The sequence below is a fragment of the Epinephelus fuscoguttatus genome, linkage group LG2, assembly GCF_011397635.1.
Source record: "Epinephelus fuscoguttatus linkage group LG2, E.fuscoguttatus.final_Chr_v1".
NCBI classification, from domain to species: domain Eukaryota; kingdom Metazoa; phylum Chordata; class Actinopteri; order Perciformes; family Serranidae; genus Epinephelus; species Epinephelus fuscoguttatus.
In genome coordinates this window covers 36,656,684-36,679,583 of record NC_064753.1, presented here as the reverse complement: position 1 = coordinate 36,679,583, position 22,900 = coordinate 36,656,684, and the positions used below count along the sequence as shown (strand labels likewise).

The 22,900-nt window shown below is 37.7% G+C and overlaps 1 protein-coding gene across 2 annotated transcripts in view; it reads left to right on the top strand.

Annotated features, from left to right (window-relative positions):
• Nucleotides 1-22,900, top strand: part of scml2 (Scm polycomb group protein like 2) — a 40,604-nt gene continuing 17,704 nt past the window's right edge. Inside the window, exons 1-7 of one of the 2 annotated variants that reach the window (XM_049604989.1) lie at nucleotides 1-96; nucleotides 6,690-6,778; nucleotides 7,072-7,137; nucleotides 8,303-8,373; nucleotides 9,199-9,433; nucleotides 12,206-12,294; nucleotides 13,022-13,265. In XM_049604989.1, the coding sequence (XP_049460946.1) occupies nucleotides 6,757-6,778; nucleotides 7,072-7,137; nucleotides 8,303-8,373; nucleotides 9,199-9,433; nucleotides 12,206-12,294; nucleotides 13,022-13,265 (727 nt within the window). In that variant the 5' untranslated portion in view covers nucleotides 1-96; nucleotides 6,690-6,756. Of the gene's footprint in view, nucleotides 101-6,689; nucleotides 6,779-7,071; nucleotides 7,138-8,302; nucleotides 8,374-9,198; nucleotides 9,434-12,205; nucleotides 12,295-13,021; nucleotides 13,266-22,900 lie in introns of both variants that reach the window. The other variant, XM_049604996.1, reaches the window with a different exon arrangement.

Sequence of the window (22,900 nt, the reverse complement as noted above, 5' to 3'; positions counted from 1 at the left end):
CACTGCGCGGTGGACATGCGCGGAGCTGCAGCGAATATGGCGGCTTGCATCTGATAGAAAGTGAGGAATCTCCCATCAAAATACCTGCTTCAAACGGTTGGTACGGCTCATGTCTCATTATTACTCTCCTGTGCAACCGCGGACGGGTTAGTCTGTGCTTTGCGATCAGTAGCGGGGGTGTTTCCAGCTGTTTGTCTCCGCAGGGACTGATAACACAGCGTGTTTATACTGTATCTGCAGGCGGACAGCTTGGTGCGTACAGTGGCTACATTGAACTCTGCAGATTCCCCTCTGCTCTCTGTTTACCGGATTCCTGCAGAGGGTTACTCTGCAACTAACAACACGTTTATGATCCTGCAGCCTCATAGTATCGCGCCCGTTGTTGTAACGTAACGTTAGCGGTGTTTATCCCCGTGTAACGAGCACCGTGCCGCCCACAAACTGTGCACATAACGCGGATGAAAATGCGTCACAGACTTTTCTTCAAATTTAATTTCATCTTCTGCTGATTCAGTGTTTCCCCTTCGAGCCCAAAGCCTGCAAATGAAAGGAGGAAATTATTTATTATAAAGCACACGTGCAGCCTAAAGCCTCCGAGGTGTGATGCAACCGCAAATATCTGCAACAACTAAACTGCTTTCATGACAAATATTCTGTAATGCAAGTTTTTGCCTTTGATAGGAAATGATATCCTAAGTTAGCAGGCTGGAGGTGACGCCCTGCAGCGGCTCACACCCCTCAGCCTCTCGGCAGTAATGTGATCCTTTCACCCTCCTGTCTCCAAACTGACCCGCCTGACAGAGACAACACGGCCAGGCTGTGAGGGTGGTTTCAGTCTGGATTTCAAGGTTGATTTTGTCCTTGTCAAATTTATAAAAAGGGTTATTTCCGCTCCAGCACCACAGAGGGACGTGCTGCAGGGTGAACTCACATAGACTGGCATTGTCAACCTTTTATTAGTCTTAAAATGAGCTGCGAATGTAAAATATAGAGCTGGAATAACTGGATGATTAATCAATCAATCAGCAACTACTTTAATTTAGTTGTTTAATGCAAAACATCTGCTGCTCAAATATAAGAATATACTGTTTCTTGTGTTTTATATTTTATTATAAATTTGATTTTTGTTTAGCTTAGTTTATTTAAGAAGGGACAGTGCAAATTAATAAATACACATGGTATAAAAATGCCAGCCAAAAGTCTATTTTTCATCTGTAGTCCCTTGGCCAAGATGTTACACAGGCTACCTAAAATACAACAAACCACAAAAAATGGATACAAAGAAAAAGAAAATAGGACACACAGTTGAAAAGACTTTGAACACATCAACAAGAAATTATTTTAACATGATGTTTTAGTCATTTTTAAGAATGCAATGATCATCAAAAGTGTGATTCAGTGCTAAAACTTGAAGGACATGCAATTTTTAAAGCACTAGAGGCAGAAGTGACATATTTTCATATAGCACACGATCACAACATAGCAGGGCATATTATCAGCAGCATCAGAAAAGAGTTTAGTGCTTAAATGTATTAATCATCCATTGTTTTAAATGATTACTGAAACATCTATAAGTGTCTGATATGAATTGGAAGTACATTCTACTCTGTTAAACCTCTGACAGACCAGGCCGCCTGGCTGAAAGTACTTTAAGTGGAATTGTGCAATTAATTTGATGTCATTTTTCGAGCAAGAACATATATGTAGATATCAGGGGCGGGGACACAGGGGACACATCCCCCTTAATTTTTAGAAAGTGCATTTGTCAATAATAAAAACATAAAAGCAGCAGAGAACTTGTATTTTTGACAAAATTAAAGACATTAACACCATAAAGTGATGCAGAAAAGGCACAAACTGGTGCATAAGAAACACCAGAATGCAGAAGTGTTTGATCCTCAAACTTTTCTGGCAGAGGACCCCAAACCTCAGTTTCAAATCATCCTCACCAATGAAACCCACGCCCTTGACCCAAGAATGTCAAATTTTACCAAGCTCCAGTTTCAGTTGTGACGAGCTGCTTAGTGCTGCAGCCATTTTCATGACTGATTAATCAATTTATTCTCTCAGTTAATAAATTATTATTCGTTTATCAAAACAGTTGTCAACTAAATTCTGTCATTGGACTAATCTGTTAAACAACTGATTTCAGCCTCAGATTTGCTTTTCTTTGTCTTATATACAATAGTAAACTAAAGACATATTTAGATTTCCAACTTGTTGGTTGCACTCAGAGGTGGAATGTAACTGAATACATTTACTCAAGTTAAGGTTCCTTTTAAAATACTTAAATATTTTAATCCCATATATTCTCTTGTTATGCGTCACTTCAGAGGGAAATACTGTTCTTTTTACTCTACTGCTATTATTTGATAACTTTAATCATTAATGTTTCATTACTTTACAGATTGAGAATTCTGCACACAAACCAAATGAAAATGCTTGAGTGCAGCTGAAACAATAATAACCAGCAACTGTTACAACGATTGTCTGTTTTTTATCCAAAAACATTTAATTGTTTCAGCTTCTCAAATATGAAGACTTGCTGCTTTTGCTTTAATTATTAGCCTGTGTTTTACCCAGTTTCATTTAATGAAAATATATGTTTCATTTAGAATTTTCTGCATTATCTTATTTTTTATTTTTTTAATTTAACCTTTATTGAACATGAAAAACCTCTCGAGATTAAGAGTGTCCTGACCAAGACAGGCACCAGTATAAGTTACAGACAGACAACATAGAACAAAAATACAGATTAAAAATCTACAGCTCTAATATAAAACACAAAATAGACTAAGAAAAGCCAAAAAGTATGATAATTTAAACTAGAACTGAACCATAAAATGCAGTAAAGGGCAACTACACATGATCACAAAGACCAGCTAAGACACACCGTGACATTGGCATATCCAAGATTGTGCACAAATATCCTGCAACAGTGCTTTGAAACGGCCGAGAGAAACCATTTTCCTGATCGCACCTTCATACTTTTACTAAACATTTTCAGTGCAGGGCTTTCAGTATTTTTGCAGTGTGGTATTATTTGTACTTTTTCTTGAGTAAAGGATCTCAATAATTCGTTCACCACTGGCTGTACTAGTTATCTGGAGATATTCAAACAAAATCAACTTTGTCTTGGGTATTTTTGACTCTTTACCATAAATGTAGGTTGGTCGATTCTTAAACTTTGTGTTAGTTGTACAAAAACATCTACTAAACTAAATCTGTAGGTGTTCATTCTGCACAGCCTCCTAAATTTGCTGATTTTCACTTTAAATTGAATATTTTTTAATTTTTGGGCTGTACATCTCACGAGACAATGAATTTTTGACATTTTCTAGACTCAGTTTGTTAGTTAATTGTGAAAGTAATCAACTGATTATTGATTTAGTAATGAAATGAATCAATATTTACAGCCCTAGTGCAGTAGTATTCTCAGAAATGGCCAGGTGTGACATCATGTCTTTCATTTACCTTCAGATTAAATTTATAGATAACAGTGTTTATGTGAGCATCAGTAAGTAAAATGCCTCACATTGCAGTCTAAATATACTTTACATTATTTATTTATTTATTTTTAAATATTATGACAAAACATATTTGTGTACAGTTTAAACTTTTACCCATGTTTTTTTCCCACATGAGAAAAAATGACTTTGACAGCTCCTCCTGTCAAGAAAAAGTTACAACCTCCCCTGACACCAGGTCTCAGGTCATTTTTCAGATCTTCTCACTGTTAAAGGTTCGTGAACATTACTCTAATCCCACATAAGTGCCTGCTTTAGTGGAAATGGGGGTTGTAAAAATGAAGTGCTTCCTGGTCTGCTGGGCGTTTTTTTGTCTGACCCTCTTGAGTGAGACAGGCAGAGCAGTGCAAACACTGAAGCAGTCTGCAGCTGAGCGCGGAGCAGAGCTGGAATCCTTTTCATGTGGGCCTGCAGACGTCCAGCATCCACACGTCTTAATGGCTTTTTATGGCAGCTAGGAATCTTTATGGCTTCTTCGGACTCAATGGGATTCACTGCAGAGACAGAAGGGTCTTCGGAGGGAGGGGCAGCCACAATACATTGCAGATGCTAAGGTTTTTGAACGCAAGGAAAAGGAAACACTGTCTGGCTGCTTGGGTGGATTTTAACTTTTGATTTTCTGGATTTAACTTGGAGTTGATCACTTTTTTTTTGGATACTCTGGTTCCCTGATATTTTTCTGCTTCATTTTGACCTATCACTATGTGCGGACGGAGGGAGTGGGACTATGCCTTTTGTAAACCTGGATGTGTGGGCCAGATTTTCAGCTTAAACAGTGTGGTAACAACTTTATTTTATACGTAATTCGTACAGTGCAACAGGAGTAAATGTCAGTGTAGTAAAGCTGCCAGCAATTTGAACTTGTGAAATATGTTGGTGAAGATTCTCAGTCATCCAGGTCATGGTAATCCTAAGCGCTATATCGTAGGCAACTGGACTTGCTTGAGTTTCTTGAAGACATTTCACCTCTTGTCCAAGAGGCTTCTTCAGATCCTCAGAACTGAAGAAGCCTCTTGGACGAGAGGTGAAACGTCTTTTAAGAAACTCAAGTTGCCTACAATATAGCACTTAGGATAACTTCTGAAATAACATTTTTGGACAGATTAGCATAGGTCGACATGTTGGTTGGATTTATGCTGTGTGATAATTATTCACTAACCCATTTGTGCCTGCAACTGAAATTTTAATTTGCGTTTGTGGAAGTGTTCCCTTGGCTTCCCAAGACACAATATTAAATGTGAAATGCTTAAAATTGGTGAAACTGTTAAGCTGAAGAGAGAGTTTTCTAATATTTTTAAATATATTCTTATATTTAGTCTTTGAGTACATGTGATTGCTATTTGTATATGTCTGTAATTATATCTTAGGAAAAAACAGTATTGTCCTATGAGCCCAAAGACCAAATAATATGATGAGAAAATTGCTCAAAAACTACAAGAAGCAGAATCAAGAATTTGGTCTATAACCTGATGCAGTAAAGAAACCCTATGGAAATATTTAATAGTAATTTTCAAAAGTCCTGGATTTGACTGCTTATAAAAGTGCATTTGTTCATGTGAGCCAAAAATTTCAAAGTCGTACTCTTCAACACTTGCCTAAAGTTTGTCTATACGAGATTCTAAAAGTTTAGACCCATCAGAACAAATGTTGTGGCACTTTTTCCTCATTATGCTAAATATCGTCTGTGGGAACAAGTGGGTTATAGGATTAGATGTTTTTATTGCCTTTAATGAGTCCTTTATGGCTGGTGTATTTTTGCAAAGTTCTATAAAATGATAAAATTATCTGTTAATATCTAAGCTGTTACTAACAGATATCACAAGATCATGGTAATGTAATCAGAAAAATATTAATAACTTTTACCTGCAACAAATACAAGCTGATTTTCTGAAGGAGCTGGGCACTGTAGGTTTTAGGAGATGTTACTTCAATAGGAATAAACAGTGCTTTTATTAGGGACTATTTTTTAGCTGTGCATTAAAGCACATTTCAGGCTCCAGTTAATATTCACTGCAGCCATTAAAGATACAGCACAGTGTGTGATAATGGTAATCAAGGAATCTAGTTCAAACCTGTGGGTCATTGTGTTTTTAAAGGGACAGTTCAATCTCAAATCAAAAATATATATTGTTCCTCTTACCTGTAGTGCTATTTATGGATCTAGATTATTTTGGCGTGAGTTGCTGAGTGTTGGAGATATCAGCTGTAGAGATGTCTGCCTTCTCTCAAATACAATGGAACTAGATGGCACTCAGCTTGTGGCTTAAATGCGCCAAAAAAATACATTTGAAAACTCAACAGCAATGTCTCTTTCTAGAAATCATGCCCCAGTTACTGAAGATAATCCACAGACCTTGTTGTTACAGTTTCACGTAGGAACTGTTTTCTTTCTACTGAACTACCTCTCAAACGTATCTCCCAAATGTGCAGAAAGAAATCATCATCTACTGCTTGCACCTAGCACCACTGAGCTAGTGAGGAGGGCACCATTAATGTTTACATCCTGTGCTGTCATGAGCATGAGGCTCTTGTCCATGAGTAGATGCACACCTCCTTCAGTGCATTGAAATGAAGAAATGATTCATTTAATTGAATACTACTACTGACTATTTACCAAAGACAAGAAAAGAAAAGACACTCATGACGGAGATGGGTTTGCATTTTTGAGGACATATAGTTTAATGTTTCTTTATAAACGCAGGTAGAGTTCTAAGGTGGCAGCCTGAAATATTCTCAAGGCCTCTACACTGTCTATATTTAAGCCCCTGGTTTTGACTCTGGCAGTCAGTGAGCAGACCTGTCCCAAACCATCTGAGACGTCTGGATGATTCCCAGAAGAAAGGCAGATCAAAAATGTATTTTAGCCCTACACAATTCAATGCTTTAATAACCAGTAGTTTTAAATCAGTTCTGTGAGACACAGGAAGCCGGTACAAAGTTAAAGGGGAAAAGAAGTGGAATGAATTTTGCATCTAAGTTTAAAGTCTCTTAATTTTGATGGAGATGTGTATCAGAGAGTCATTTCAAAATGACTGCATTACTCAATCTAACGATGAAAATTCACACGAATCCCCTTAAAAACCACCTCCATCTCACAGCATACATTACAATCGGTCTATGCATTCTGGCATTTTTAAGTTTGTGTATCTGTCTCCTCTGCAGTGTCTCTGTGGGTATCAGCCTGTCTGACTTCAGCTCCTCTGCAGCAGCGCATTTATCTTTGGTCATCATGGGCCGAACACCGCACAGAGGTAGGTAGGCCTTCACAGTGCTGTTTTTATGGCTGTACTGTCACTGCTGCTCTTACACACCGATTCTCAAACACACTAATATGCTTCAGCACCAATCAGATCACGAAACAAACACAGAAACATCAAAATACTCACTGACGCTTCTTAATACATCATTTGAATTTTTGGTGTCGGTTTTTTTCTCAGAACTATTCCAATCACAGGTTTTATGTGTTCATTCTCACAGTAATTACAGTCTGTATATCAGTCGCTCCCACTTCCTGATGAGAAGTTCAATCATCTTTTGATTTCAGATCAAAAAGACGAGAAGGAGCGGCGGAGCAGCATCACAGCGGGATCTCCCCTCGACAAATCTAATGGTTGGCAACTCTGATCTCTCGCTTTTTTTTCTCTCCATTGTTTATCCTTTCATTAATGGTCTAAAACTTTTTGAGTCAATAGCTTTTTTTGTGTCGGCAACTTCTGTGTCAACACTTGAAATAACAGTTGTCTATTTTGTCTATTTTCAGTAACTTCTGACGCTTATCTGGCACAGAAGGTTTTAGTAACTCTTGATGAGCAAATCCCTCAAATTTACCAAGATCTGCTTCATCTCTTACAAACAGTCATATCTGTGCAGATTTAGTAACTGGGTATAAACAACCATAAAATGGGCATTTATCTCTCTAGCTGCAATCATTGCACAACCAGAACAGTTCATTTAGGGCTGCTATATACCGTAAATCTTCATTTAAATGCCGAGTCCCAATTAGACGCCTAGTCCGTTTTACTAGCCTGGTGTAGCGACACATTCTGACAGACGCCTGGTCTGGTCGTCAAGCAGTTCAAGTGACAATTGTCCCTCTGTTCTCTACCACCAAACCTGGTCTACAGTCCATTGCAATCCACTTTGCAAAGGAGTTAGTCAGTTACAGGTAAACTTACTCAGTTTGCGTTTGAACACCCGGTCAGGTGTGGCTTGACGAGACTGATTTGGAGGCTGTGCTAGCTCAGACCTCCAGGTTCACTGCGAAATGCTTTCCTCAAGGTGATATTTCAGGCTTGAGGTTCTCAAATGGTACGAAAATTTCTTACCGTAGAAATTGCAGATAATGATGCTCCTATTCAAAGTTCCATCTGGGCATTTTTTAAATGTAAATGTTGCATTCATGGGGCCAAACAGGTGACAAAGCCACTGTGGCCCTCAATGACGCACCGGGTCAAAGGGCACCACAGAAAGTGATTAATCAACATTGACAGCCCTAATGTTCATTCAACTTACACGCCAAGACAATAGAATAGAATAGAATGCCTTTTTTGCAACGAAACTAAAGTGCCACATCTGATCAGTGCATTTTACATGTCCACACAAGCACCTTGTGTTTCCGCTGCTCCCAGGTGGCCAAGAAAAAATCAGTTACTGAAAATCAAATCGTAAGTTTTATTCCTGTAAATATGTTTTGTGAGTCACTTTACAGTATTTCTCTCACACTTTCCTACAACAGTCTTTCAGTAACGGTTTGTTTCTGTTGTTTTTATTGCCAGAACCGTTCAGCTGGGAAGACTATTTGAGAGAAACGTCCTCCACTGCAGCATCGCCTTCTTGCTTCAAACAAGTAAGTCAGCTAGCTCATCATTAGCATGCTTTTAAATGTTCCATTTCATTTATTCCACTTCTGTTATTTCCTGTAAATGATTGTATTTTTTGATGTTGTTAAATAACGTAACAGTCTGTTATAACTCAGGGCAAACATGTCCTTTCTGATGTTTTTGTTCAGTTAAAGGTGTCGTAAGTTTAATGAGTCTGGAGATGTTCTCTATTTATCTTATTGTCAATTAAAAAGCATCAACAAATAGCTCCAGCTTTATATGCAGCTTATTCCTTTGTTGTCCAAAAATTAAAAACACATCAGTGAGCCACACCACTGTAGTGAGTGACATGTTTCTTCATTATAATGAACATGGCCATTGATGTTTATTTTTAAGTATAGTAAAATAAACTGCTGCTGTGAAGCCATGACCAAAATATACCCAAACAAATAGTATATTTACCCTAATAGCACCCGTATTTTTTTGAAATTAATTAATTTTTTTTTAAAGTTTATTTTGTGACCCATTTCTAAAGATATACATCATCATGGACCGCGTCCACACAAGTCCCAGTGTGCATAGTTCTCTGTCAGGTCATATCAATCCTTTTAAAGGGGAAACCACTAAGTGATCTGACATGGTGAAGTCCAGGGTAATGTGTTTACTGTGCTGTCTTAAACTGAACCCCTTAACCCTTGGTTAATTTTAAAAGGTATAATAATAATTATGAATATAGTTTTTTCCCCTAGCTTTCTTCTTTTTCTCCGATTCTTTAAAATAATTTTCTGAATCTTAATTTTTTTTTGCATTTTTTTGACAGTGACTGACTGTGTCTGTGTTTCCCTCTGCAGTCCAGAGTCCCTCCCTCCAATGACTTCAAAGCAGGTATGAAACTGGAGGCGCGGGACCCTCGCAACTCCAACTCTGTGTGCATTGCAACAGTGATGGGCATGATGGGTACTCGTCTACGCCTGCGTCTGGATGGAAGTGACAACACCAATGACTTCTGGAGACTGGTCGACTCCTTAGAGATCCAACCAATAGGGACCTGTGAGAGGAACGGAGACATGCTGCAGCCGCCACTTGGTGAGTGTCTTTAAACTGGTAGGCTGTTTCTCTATAAGATATTTGTCTATTTTTTATGACTCATGATTGTTTGAGAAGAGAAATCTTTAAATATTTGGAAAATGAACAATGTCACAAACAGCTATGCTGCTTCATGTTGTGGGTTGTGTATATTGAACAAGGACCACAAAACATTTACAGGATGTCTCTCGTACAAAAGCTTTCTGTTGCTTCCAGAGAAAAGGCCAAAATGAGAAGAGAAAGTAAAGCCAGTGGAAGTGTGATTAAACAGGCGCTAAACTTCCTGTTAAGATACAGAACATTCCCACTCATAAAAATGTGCACACATTCAGCATTCAAACATATTTACTTGCATAAAATTACACTAATACTTTGGAAAGCCAAAAAAATTAAGAGATGTAACACTAAAAGTGTCACCATGTACCATTTTAAAATTAAAGATTCCCTGTTAAATGCACATATAGTGCAACAAAGTAAAGATGCATTCACACTTAATCAAAAATATAACATTATAATGACATTGTTTGAACCTTAAACTCACTCCCAGGCCTTTTTGATATCACAGTAGGAAGAGCACAGATGTAAATAACACAAGTTAATGATTAGCTGCTTCATTTTCAGAGTCCTGGTATTGTGCACGCTGGCTCACTGTCACACTGTCACGACCTGCTGGGACACTTGAATAGAACAGAGCCATCGTTAACACCTGTGCTCATCCTACAATGACAAGTCAGTAGCTCTGCTTTGATACATCATAATTCCCTCTCTAATATCTATTTTACAGTGTTGTGAAAACATCAACATATTTCTTCTCCTTCAAACAGCTGGATTTATTCAAGTTTGTTACCGAAAGCTACTTTTTACAAGATTACATTGAACGTGTCATGAGAACGTTAGAATTTTCAACATAGCTTTTGAATGCATCACAATGCAAATCAATGCAGCCTCTGTGAGCTGCTCAGAGCTAACAATAACTAGCAGCTTACAGTTAACGATGACTAGCTGCTAACAGCTAACGATGGCTAGCGATTAACAGCTAACGATGACTAGCTGCTAACAGCTAACAGTGACTAGCGATTAACAGCTAACGATGACTAGCTGCTAACAGCTAACGATGACTAGCGATTAACAGCTAACGATGACTACCGGCTAACAGCTAACGATAACTAGCTGCTAACAGCTAACTTAAAGCTATAGTGCGTAACTTGTGTCGCCTCCCAGCGGATAATGCGTTATTACAACTAATAAGCCGGCGGCACTTCCATGTACACAGAGTAACACTCGCCAGTCACCACACATCGTACACAGAGTAACACTTGCCTTTGTGGTAGGATCCACTTCTGAACCATGTCTTGGCCGCTTCTCCGCCATGTTGCTTTCTCTTTCTACCTGCGCCCTACCTCTTGCTATGACACTCACCGCTCTTCCGCCCCCTCCCTTCTTGTTGTGAGGAAGCAGTTCCTGTGCGCCAGCCCGGGAATGTCGCCGGTCGACACGCATACTAAAAATAATATATATTGAAAAATACCGCGAGATGTTAGAGGAGCCGATCGGCTTAATCAGCATTGTGTCATCACCTCTAGTAGTGGCTTGGGTGAAACAGACATTTACGGACCTGTAGAAGTTATGCACTATAGCTTTAACGAGCTATCCGCTATGATTTCATGTCCTTTCTCTCCACATCCATTCCTCTCAGTAGTGTAGAGGTAGTTGAGTCAACACCAGAGAGCTTTTGTCGTTTTGACATGATAACGATACTGTTTTGGGGTTCACGTGACGTCAGGTAACGCACCTATTGTTACCCATCTCCCCCAGAGAGCAGGTAACTTAAGGTTAACCTGTAACAAGCTGGGGAGGGGAGTCTCTATTAATTAAAAGGCTTTGCTATGTAGTTATGTTGTTGTGGCCTTATGTAATATTTGAAATAATAGTAGTAATGGTATTAGTAACAAATAGTAAAAGATAAACATTTAGATTTTTTTTCCCCTGTGGACCAAAATTAGTGAAACTTCAAACAATTTTTACGGGGTCTGGGAAAGGACATAAAACATAGCTCTAGGCTACTTTTGCCAGATCTAGCGAAACTTGTGACCTGTAAACAGGTGGGCACTTTTTGCAATAAACTCATTTGAATAGCATTTTATGCTGGCATCATGTAACTTTTTTGTATGATTTTATTTATTTATTTTTTCCAAGCAAGGCACTGTGTGTTTGTGCAGCGGTTCTCCGCTCTCCAGTTTGGTGCCTTTTTGTGTGTATGCTGTATTTGTGTTTTTTATGGGTATATTACAACACTAAATGTGTTATATTCATAAACAGTCTACTACATTATATGTGCAATATTCACAGAAGTACCATGTGTGTTGCTGGTTTTTTTTACCTATTGCACTTGTTTGTTTATGATTTATTATTTTGTGAATTAGATGGTTGAATGTGTGGAGGATTTGGTTTTTAACTGTCAGCACTCCTAATTTGGTTGTTTTTTTTAATGATACAGTGACAATAACAGCATTCTGAGCATTTTGTTGTAATTTTATGTCACATTTATTTTGTAATTTTATTTTATTTTTATTTTACTAAGCAGTTTGAATTAGCCTACTTTTTTAAGTAGCTTTAGTTAACCAAACTAGATCTTTGCTTTGCTGTGGATAAACTTCTTTCAGGGTGAAGAAAGCAGAAAGCAGAGTCCTGCTCATTGACAAGTACCACGACCACTTCTGTTTCCATCCATCCATCCATTTTCCAGTTTAATAAATCTGACCTTGTGTTCAGGTTTCAGGATGAACGCCTCCTCGTGGCCCATGTTCCTCCTGCGGACTCTGAGTGGAGCAGAGATGGCCCCTGCTTCTGCTTTTAAAAAGGTAATAAGTAGAAGAGGATACTGAAGGCAAACACTGTGATACTTTATTATGTAAAGATGTCGCCCCTCCACTCCATAAGCTCCATAACTTATACACTAAAATTGACTACTCAAAGTGTATCTATGAATGGAATCACGATTAGTGCAACTTTATATCTTGATTTAAAATATATAATGTGAAAATGTTTTGTTATTATTGCAGTACTCAGCATAGACACAAGGGGGAGCTACACACATGTCTTGCATGCCAGTAAATACACACAGTATTTATTACATGGTTTATGTAGTTTATTACACAGTCTCACAATGAAATAGTATGGGTAAATTATGCATTTCCTGAACCCTTAGAGTCCTGTGAGTATTCCAGTTTCAGAGTTTTGTGTCACTGATGTTCCTAGATGCCACAGGGCTAAAAAAAACCCATATATATAATTGGGGGGTGGGGGGGGGGTGGGGGGTGGGGGGGGGGGGTGCAGGGCTGAGTGGAAAATTGTGTGTCATTGGCTGTGTGAAGGGCTACAGTTACCTCAATATTTACCAGAAAGATTCACAATTGGGCTTGAATGAAAGCCAAGAAAACCCCCTTTGAAATGACACCAAACAAAATTTTATAAAACATTGAAAAATGTCCTGTCCATGAGCCTAAACCAGGATATGCACCAGCATCTAAAATGCAGATTCTGAGATTGTGCAGTATGAATATTCTGTTTATGTGTGTGTGTGTTTAGGAACCCGTCAGTCCTGCTAAAAACTACTTCCAGCCTGGTATGAAGCTGGAGGCAGTTGACAGGAAGAACCCCTACCTGATTTGCCCTGCCACAGTGGGAGAGGTCAGAGGTCAGGAGATTTTTGTCATGTTTGACGGCTGGCGAGGCGCCTTCGATTACTGGTGCCCCTTCGACTCCAGAGACATCTTCCCTGTCGGCTGGTGCGCCCTGACGAAACACAGCTTACAGCCGCCTGGAAACTTCTGTAAGTGTTCATTTGATTTATATGTTTTATAGGTTTTTTTCTTGCCGTGTATTTTGTGGAATGAGCCATCTGGAAATTGTGAATTTTGTATGTTTTGAGCATTTTTTTTTACCACAATAACAGCAGATAATCTAACTTGCACTGACGCCACATGTTTCCGCTGTATAGCAGATCATATGGATATAGTTCAGATCTTTCTTTAAGCTATAGTTGCACAATACTCCAAGATTTAATTTGTAGACCCATAATTCAGGTTTTGACAATAGCTGACAATCATATATCTATACTTAAGATACTTTTTCTAACAACATCTACATCACATAATTAGCTATTAGCTAAAAAGTTAATTCTCAAAACATTTTGCTCATTAAATACAAACTCTACCTTTCAAAATGCAAAAAACTTTTTTTATGCCAGAGGAACATATAGTCAATCATAACACAATAACTTTCAAACTACTAAAGGCGGATTTACACTTGTGCGTCAGCTCTATGCAGAGCCTATAGCCTACACACATGGCCTACACTGTTGTGAGCGTTGTGGTGGTGTGTCTGTGTCACTCTGCAGTTACACCTCCAAAACACTAGTTGGCCTCAGGGACTCTGTGAAGTGCTGTAAAGTTTAGTCGATTTAAAACACACCCTAAACACACATTAGCCATGGCCTAATTGTGACAATGTCAAACACAAGTACACAAATCGGCTTCACTGTAACTCGCAGCATTCACAGACAAAGCACTTGTCTTTATCTGGACACATTTTCCCCACAAATACAACATGCTGATGTTTTTAGCACAAGCCCATGGCATTTTACATTGTATAAATTAGCCTAAAAAGGCTAGCGGACTTTTCCTTTACTCATTTGAAGCCAGGGACAACAGCATCATTTAACATTTATAGAGGTAACGTTACAAAATTTGGCTCCATTGCAGCTCACAATATTTACCCAAAAAACAACTTTGTTATACTGAACACGTTTTCCAAACAAATATAACATGCAAATGTTATTAGACACAAGACTTAAAATGCTACGTTTTAGAGGCTTTATTATCTTCACAATTTATTGTTTCTTATCTGTTAAATTAAAGTAAATAAAAGCTTTGTTTTCACTGTGGGATATGGTTTCAGCTTACAAATATAAACAGGAGGTCTGCGTTGCTGCAAAATGTAGTTACATTTCTGGATAGGGTGCATGTCAGGCTATGGTGTAGGTTACGATGTACAACATTGTTTCGACACAGAAGAATTAATCCTGCTTAACAGTTGATAATATCACAAAATCTACATTTTCATTTATGTTTTAGTTTTACCTGCACACAACAGACAGTATGAAATCCATCGTTTTTTATAACCCAGTTTCCTTTTCCTGTAAAACACTTTTGGTTGAATGTATGCATTTTTGGCAAGATGCTATCCAAAAGTGAATGAGTCAGCTTCAATGTACAGTAGAAAAAATAGTAAGTGATAAAATTGCTGCAGTAAAAGCTTTGTTAGCAACATGAAACTGCTGCCAGTGATGAACAAACAAATCCACCATACATTGTTTGGTTTCATATGTTAAAAATAAAGTTCACAAATAGAGTAAAAACAAAGGGCATGGAAGGGAAAAAAAACATGAAAAGCACAGTCCTGTTCTCATCTATACAATCTCCTCTGTGTTGTTCAGTATCCAAATCAAACAAAACCAGTCCAAAAATTCCCTCTCTTTTTCCTGTATATGTCCAGGTAATTAAAGGAACTGTAGCACTTGGTTATGTCTGTGATCGAGACTGAAATCAGCTGTGGTTGGTCTGTTATACACGACTTAAATCAGCTGTTTCTCAGTGTTTCAGTGGTCTGTTCATTCAGAAATGCTGATGAGCTGTTTCAGTCGAGCTTCTGAGCTGCTGTTGTTGCATAAATAAAGGCTTTACTATTTTAGGGGTTTGAACATTAGGTTTTCAGTGTTGGCGTGCTGTGTGCAAACATTTGTAAATAGGACCTAACAGTCAGAGGATGCTCATGTGTGACATTCAGGCCAATAGTAGACTAGTTTGTTGAGCTAAGTTGTGTGGTTGTTCTTGTGTTGATGGTGGTCAGGTGTTTCATCTCAGATCTTTGAAGAAATATTTTCCAGTTTTCACCACTAGAGTGCAGCAGAGTACAGACTCTGATGTGTCAGCACCATCATTTCAGGCTGTGACCTGTGACCTCAGTGACGGACAGCTCAGCCTGTAGAGTCGACTTTAGATCTTGATAGTTTGGTGCTCTCACTCCTCCCTAATCACCCCTGACACTGGGTGTCATGTTTCTGGGCCGCAGACTCGAGCCATTATCGAGACAGAGGGGCCTTGTTCAGAACTTCTTGAGTGTGTCGAGATGTGGCTGAGACTTTACATCACAATGTGTCTCAGACTGTTGATCAGATTTTGCTTCCTTCACAGCATTTGACTAAATGTGTGGCAAAAAGTGACCCAAGGAGGAAGAAATACTCAAAAGGTTTCAATAGCACAATGTAAAAATAGCAGTTTAAATTTTAACTAGGAGATACATAGGTATATATAGGTATGTATATTAGCAGATACATAGGAGTACAAGTACCAAAAATACTCATTATGCAGAATGGCCATGCCAATGGCCCATTATGGTTTATTTATAGAGGACAGTGCACGTGAATCAGCACTGACATTTAAAAACAAAAACTTAAAATATTGCTGGATAGATTCATCGATAAGAATGCATAATCATTTATTTATTTATTATATTTTTGTATTAATAATGAATTATAATATTAATTATTAGTATGTAGGATTAAAAACAAGTAACTGCAGTTGTAAAATAAATGTTGTGGAGTAAAACAAAATGGAAGTACCTCAACATTAGACTTAAGTACTATACTTACAGTAATAATATAATGTCCTTTAATTACACAACATCTTTCACAACATAAAATGCAGCTCAATGTACTTAACAAAGGAAACAAATCAGTAACCCAAATATTTCAAAACAGGAGTGGAATAAAAATAGACTGAAAGAAGGATAGCACTAATAATAAAAACAAGTTGATAATGGTAAATACAACTATTTGAGTACATGTACGGTCTACCATCAACTGTTACAGCTCCAAAACAGAAGAAAAGTGCATTTGCACATGGTCTGTTGTTCCCAAATTGTTTAGTAGAAGAAAATAATGAAACAAAAGTGACCATCACATTCCTAAACCCCAGGTTTACGTCTGTACGTTGCTTGTTTTGTTTCACCAACTGTCCAAAACTCAAAGATCTGCATATTCACAATGATATTCGTTTTAGGACCTGAAACCAGCACATTTTCGTATTTTTGCTTAATCAAAAACAAAACAAAAAAAACTGCTGCAAAATCAGGGATCAAATAAATAAAAAATATGTTTATGTGGTTCATGATATATATTAGACTTTTAAAAACTTTATTGTTGGAATATCAGGATGGCAGAGCGGCCTGAAAATGTGACTGTGCAAATTATTTGTCTGCAAAGTATAAAAGTTGCCCTTATTTTGTCAGACATCAGCTGCATGAGGAAGGGATATTGATATCAGTTAAGATATCAGTGAGACAAAGGTTAGGAAAAATATTAAAGGTATTGTTATTGATAAGTATAATCAACATATGTTTGAATATTACAGAAAATGTTTTTGGTTAACCCTTTGGAATCTGGAGAGACATCACTTTTTCTTGTGCTGCTTTCAGACGCCTTTCACAAGAGCAAATTGGTGCAATTTCTTTCGGAAACATGGGGAAAAAAAGCAATGAGCAACTTGGTAAGAAATGTCCCGCAAATAAATAACAAAAATTAAAAAAAAAAACAAAACAGATTTAAAACTATGGGAAAAAAGAGAGAAAAGCTCAGGGAAAAAATATATTTATAATTATTACAGATTTTGCAGAATTATTATAATTTTTAAGCACTTTCTCCAGGTCATTAACTTTTTTGTTTTTTGGTAATACAAATTGTCTCGTTTTTCTTTTTTGTCTTTTTAGTAATTTCTTGCTAATTTTTTTTGGTCATTTTGTCTTTCATTGCTCATTGCCTTCTTCCCATGTCTTTAAAAGAAATCAAGCCAATTTGCTCAGGTCTCAAAGGGTCAATTTCATTTTGGGTACATTAATTACTTTGTAATTATGAGTTATTATGAGTTGTTATTAAAAGTTTAGTGTATGATTTTCTAGGAACATGTTAGTTCTTTTCTACCTCTAACAGAATAAATATTTGAAGGAAATACCGTAGTGTGATATCATAGGTGATTATGCAGTAATTATCTCAATGAGTAGAATTTACTGAAGTGTTTTAAGCCTTTTAAGCATTTGAATGTGTTTCTGTTATTGTGCAGGAGGCACTGATGTCCAATGTTTGTTAAAAATATAGAGGGAATTAAGAATAACCAATTCAGCTTATCAGGAATTATGAAGTCAGATTTTTATTTGTGAGTCTCCTCTGTATGTTTTTGTTTTCCTCTGCTCTGCGTTGAGTTGGTTGTCTTTGTTGGTGGGGTTGTGATCCGCAGCTTTGACCTCCACATTAATTCTGCAGAGATCCCTGAAGATTCAGCGCGCTCGCTGAAATGGATTCCACTCTCTGATCTTTTCCTCATATATTAATCCACTGCTTTACATAACCACAGGCTGTTTTTAATGTGTGATTGTTTGGGCTGTTTTTGGCTTCGTGTTGCCCGTTTGAAAGACGGGTGGTAAAGCAGCTTGGCAGTTGGAGCAAAACAACAGTCACTGATTTTCCCACAGAGATAAAGATTTATTTCTGTTTTCCCAGAAACAACACATTTCTAAAATCCTCTGAACAGTGTTGTGTTTGTACATGTCATCTAATTTAACAGAGAACAGCCTCAGTCTTCTGTAGGGACGTCTTTTATGTCCTGTTTTGCATCCCTGAAGAAATGATATATGTACTGTGATCTACTGGAGTAAAGCTTCAATAGTAAAGTGCTGTGGAAGAAATTTAACAAGTGTTCATTCACTGTAGATGTTTTTTTATATCTCTTTGAGTGAAGCTTAAGGACTGGCACAGGAAAGAGTCGCACCAAAATGTCAAAATTGATTGTAGGTTTATATTTTCATATACTGTTGTATTATATTACAACTATTTGGTTGTAACTGTAATTGTTACAAGTTTAAGACCGTTAAAAGCTCAGCTGCTTGTCAGATCAATCATGTATCCCTCATCAGTGATCCACAAACTTGAGAATAATTTACATGTAGGTTCAGATAATTCAAACAAATTAACCATTTTCAAAAGTTCTGTGATAGTTTGTTTATTTTTCCCCCTCAAATTTCCACTTTGGAATGCTAAAATTAGTCATAGATTTTGGGTTTAAATACCAGTTTTCTTAAAAAAAAAAAAAGTCTGTTTGACCAAGTTCGAAATCGAAAATATTATTTTTATAATGATTATTATTATTATTTGCATAATTTTTACTTAAGCGGGTAAACTCCACTGAGAATGGAAACCGTTTTTTAATTTATTTATTTTTTATATAATCTTTTTGTTTAAATTCTAAAAAAGAAATCATTGGGTACAAAGCCATGTGCACAGTACACTTTTTTGTAACTGACAAAACAACACCATGCGAACAGATAAATAGATAAGAAATGAAAGAAAAATGTGCAGACAAAGAGACAATTAAATACAACCTTTTAAACAAACAAACAAAAAAAAAACAGGACACAATTAATAAATAAATAAATGATAGTACTCAAAAAAAAGGACCCCAAGGTCCAAGTGTAGCAGGTCACCAGGGGTGGTTACTGTAGTGCTGGGCAACATGGTCAACCAGCTGCATCACTGCATTTCTCAGGGCAGTATCACAGTGCATCACAGCACCTCTTGAAGTATCTAATTTTGGCGTTGAATTGTCCATTGAATGCATCACTGCCAGGTGCACTAAGTTACCATACAACTTGTTCTATATGGCTTAATGAACTCAATTCATCCTTTCCAGTATTTTAAAAATAAAGCTGTCTTGAGTCTCAATTCAAAGGTTAATTTTTCCATAACAAAAATTTCATGCATCACATTAAACCATTCGGTTAAAGTGGGTGAATCTTGATTAAGCAATTATTTGTTATTGCTGGAAACCTCTTTTGAAAGAAGAAACCTGGCCAAGATGGCAGCATAAAAAGTTTTAGACAGTAGCAACAAAAAAAGAGATAATACTGAAGATACTTAAGATAGATTTTTAAAAAATGCATAAGTGAAAAGGAAAACTTTAAAAAAAAGTTGCTACACTGACACAGACAGATAATGTGCTGGTGTTTCCTCCATCCTAAATTACATAATGAAGCAGAAACTTTTCAGTTCTCCTGTTTCCATGTAGCATTTCGATTAATATTTGTTTGTCTTAATGTGACTCAAATACTTTTTGATTTGTCAGTATCATAACTCATTTGCGGGAGTTACTTCTGCTTTTGCCATTTTAATTCACTGTGACATTTGGCAAGAAATATATTAGATATCAGCTGTTTAAATGCTTGTAACGTAAATGGCTTCTCTAACAATTTACCAAATATGCAGATTTGTCTAACATCCTCTCAGATAACAAAACCATTATACAACTTTCTCTGTGTTTTTTATACTCCTAGTTTTTCCTTGGGCCTCCATGCAGGAGCCCTGAACCTCACTCAGACAAAATGTTTTTTTGCACGTGTCTGCCCACATTAGAGCTTCAGCTTATATTATTAATGTGTAAAGGCAGAACTTAATTATTACAGTAATTATCAATCAGGATGTAATTATACGGTAATTACACTGAGTGGTTTCAGGAGTATGTCACCATTAGCTAATGCTGAAGCTGAATGTACAAGGTTAGGCCGTGAAGTTTCTTTAGCAGATGTTTAGACATTTGTCATCCATCAAAATCACTTTGGCAAACAGCTTTGGGGTGAATCTGTTGATTCTGAAATGTTGCAAAGGTTTAGCAGGTGTAGTAAATATCAATCATCCTCGTGTTTGCTGCTATGTTACATTAGCTCCCATCCTTCCATCCCCTTCACCCTGCTGTTGTGTCCACTGGTCAGGAAACATGTGGCCTTTTAATAACCCAGACCAACAACCCTCTTGATTAATGGGTGTGTGTACATGTGTGTACATGTGTGTGTTTGGGTTTCCTCCACTTTGTTGATGGATGGCAGCAGTTACATGTTGTCAGTCCTCAGGCAAGTTTTCAGCCTCCATCCAGTGTTTATGTACTGATTCACCAGAGAGACGGTAATGTCCGCTTCAGATGTAGCTTCATACAAGGCTGCCTGGCCGACAACATACTAATCCCTGTGTGTGAGGGGAGCTGTCGTGATGTGACGTGCTTATATCTGCCTCCTGAGCTCACTGGGGACCAGTTTAATGCAAGATATTTTAGACTGGTCTGTAGAGATAGGCAAGTCTTAATTTTGCTCTTAGATTTGTCGAATGACTGTTTCTCAAAAATAAATACTCACTTATTTTAAAGGGACAGTTCACCCCAAAATCAACGACATATTTTTCCTCTTACCTGTAGTGCTATTTATAAGGGCTGGTCTCAACTCAAATATTCCACTACCAGTTTCTTTTTTTTCCATAAAGAGTTTTAGAGTTTCAACAGGGCTTAGAGAGATGTTCAGTTTGTAAGAGACATTAACATAATATAGTAAACAAGCTAACTGTGCTAGTGACAGGTCAGAAATGTACATCAACATTTTTTGCTGACGCTAGATATCAAACAAATCCAGAGACTGTGAGCTATAAATTTACCACTTCTAAGCAGAAGGCAGAAAATAACGTGATTTCGGAGCCCTATGGGGCAAAGCCTGTCCTCCTCCGGGCAGTTGCCTCTGTGTATGCAGCAGCCTGTACCAAAGAGCAGCATGAAAAAAATCTGGGCAAAAAACCCCAACCTGCTCAACATGAAGCAATCTCAGTCGACTGAGGAGTGTCAAACTGATGATTTGAATTTCTGACTCTCAAGGGGCAACCCTGCTATTTATCAGTCTAGATTTGTTTTGGTGTGAGGTACCAATAGGTTATACTATTGGATTAAGTGATTAATCAGGTGTGTGCTGGGTGTGCCGCACAGCTGTTTTATCACTTAATCCAATAGTATAGGACAGGAAATACTCATGCCTACTTCCTTTCAGGAAGTAGTAGAGCTGGGGCACAGAGCCTATTGTTGGAGATATGAGCAGTAGAGATGATTTTGGTGTAACACGCCCACAAAAATATCGCCTACAGGACGCGAACCATGGCAGAAAAATGGCTACATCCCCGCAAGATCAAACGCCGCAAAAGTTAGTAAAGGACGTGTTGAAAACTGCTACACAACCGGTGGTGGTAGGGCAATGAGAGGCCAATGAGAGGCTGCTCTATGCAGCGAACTTCCGCCTACTCAGACTATCTGCACAGTGATACGGTTGGTGGGTGTAGTTCAGTAGAGAGAAAATAGTTCCTACATGAAACTGCTCACAACAAGGTCTGTGGATTATCTTGAGTAACCAAGTCATGATTTCTGAAAAGAGACATTGCTGTTGAGTTTTTAAAATGTAACTTTTTGGCACCTTGAGCACCACAAGGCGAGTGACATCTGCTCCCATTATATTCACGAGTAGCCAGACATCTTTACAGCTGATATCTCCACCACTCAGCCACTCATATTGAAACAATCTAGAATGATAAATAGCACTTCAGGTAAAAGGAAAAATATGTATTTGGGATTGTCTTTAAGCTTTAATTGTTAGCTACCCTATCCAGAGTCAGACGTGTGTTTCCATGGTAACATTCAGTGACACCTGCTGATCAGTGGCACAAAATAACAAAAAACAAAGATGAAGGACATGGCTCATAATTTGTGGCTGTGTCATGAAGTTGTGCTGGAGCGATAAGGAAGGAAAAAGTACTGAAAGAGCACAGTAACCTGTTTTTAGAGGCTGTCCTGAGCCTGACTAATGAGTGAAGAGAAGCACTGAGTCAGCAGCTCAGCTCTGCCACAGGTCTGCAGTGCAGTCAAACTTCATACTACTGAAAGTTTTTGTATTGTTACATTAATAGTTTGCTAAATTTTCCCAGTAAAACACCTTTTAACTCTTCCAGAAAATAAAGTCTCTCAGCTGGAGTGAACGGAGCTGAATAGTTTGACGTGGTTACTCAGTCAGCCATGTTTTTTTAGTTTGAAAGAAAGGCTTTATTTACCCAGAATTCACTGAGAATTGTTCCTACTTAAACCAAGAGCTAGATAGCTTTGTGTTGCAGATAATTTTAAATGTCTGAAGTTTGACCATTATTTAGATCCAAGCTAAAGTCTATCTGTGTGAAACCAGGTCCCGCTCTGTGCCTGCAGAGAGACTTAACACAGATTTGTGCGTGTGTGTGCAGTTGGAGTAAGAAAAAAAACAGGCCAATGTTAATCACCAGCCTGCTATGTTTGTATGGGAGTACGTGAATGAGTATGACTTGGTTGAGGTGTTAATGAGCTTATAATTAGCTGTATATGTGAGAGAAGGAGTGAGAGACTGTGTAATTACTATTATATTTAACAATTCTAATTAGCTTTTATCAAAATTGTCCTGTTGTGACCCTGCTACGCATTTTTGTAATTAGTTACAGAAGATGCCAAGATTGGGTGTCTAATTATTTTCCCTTTT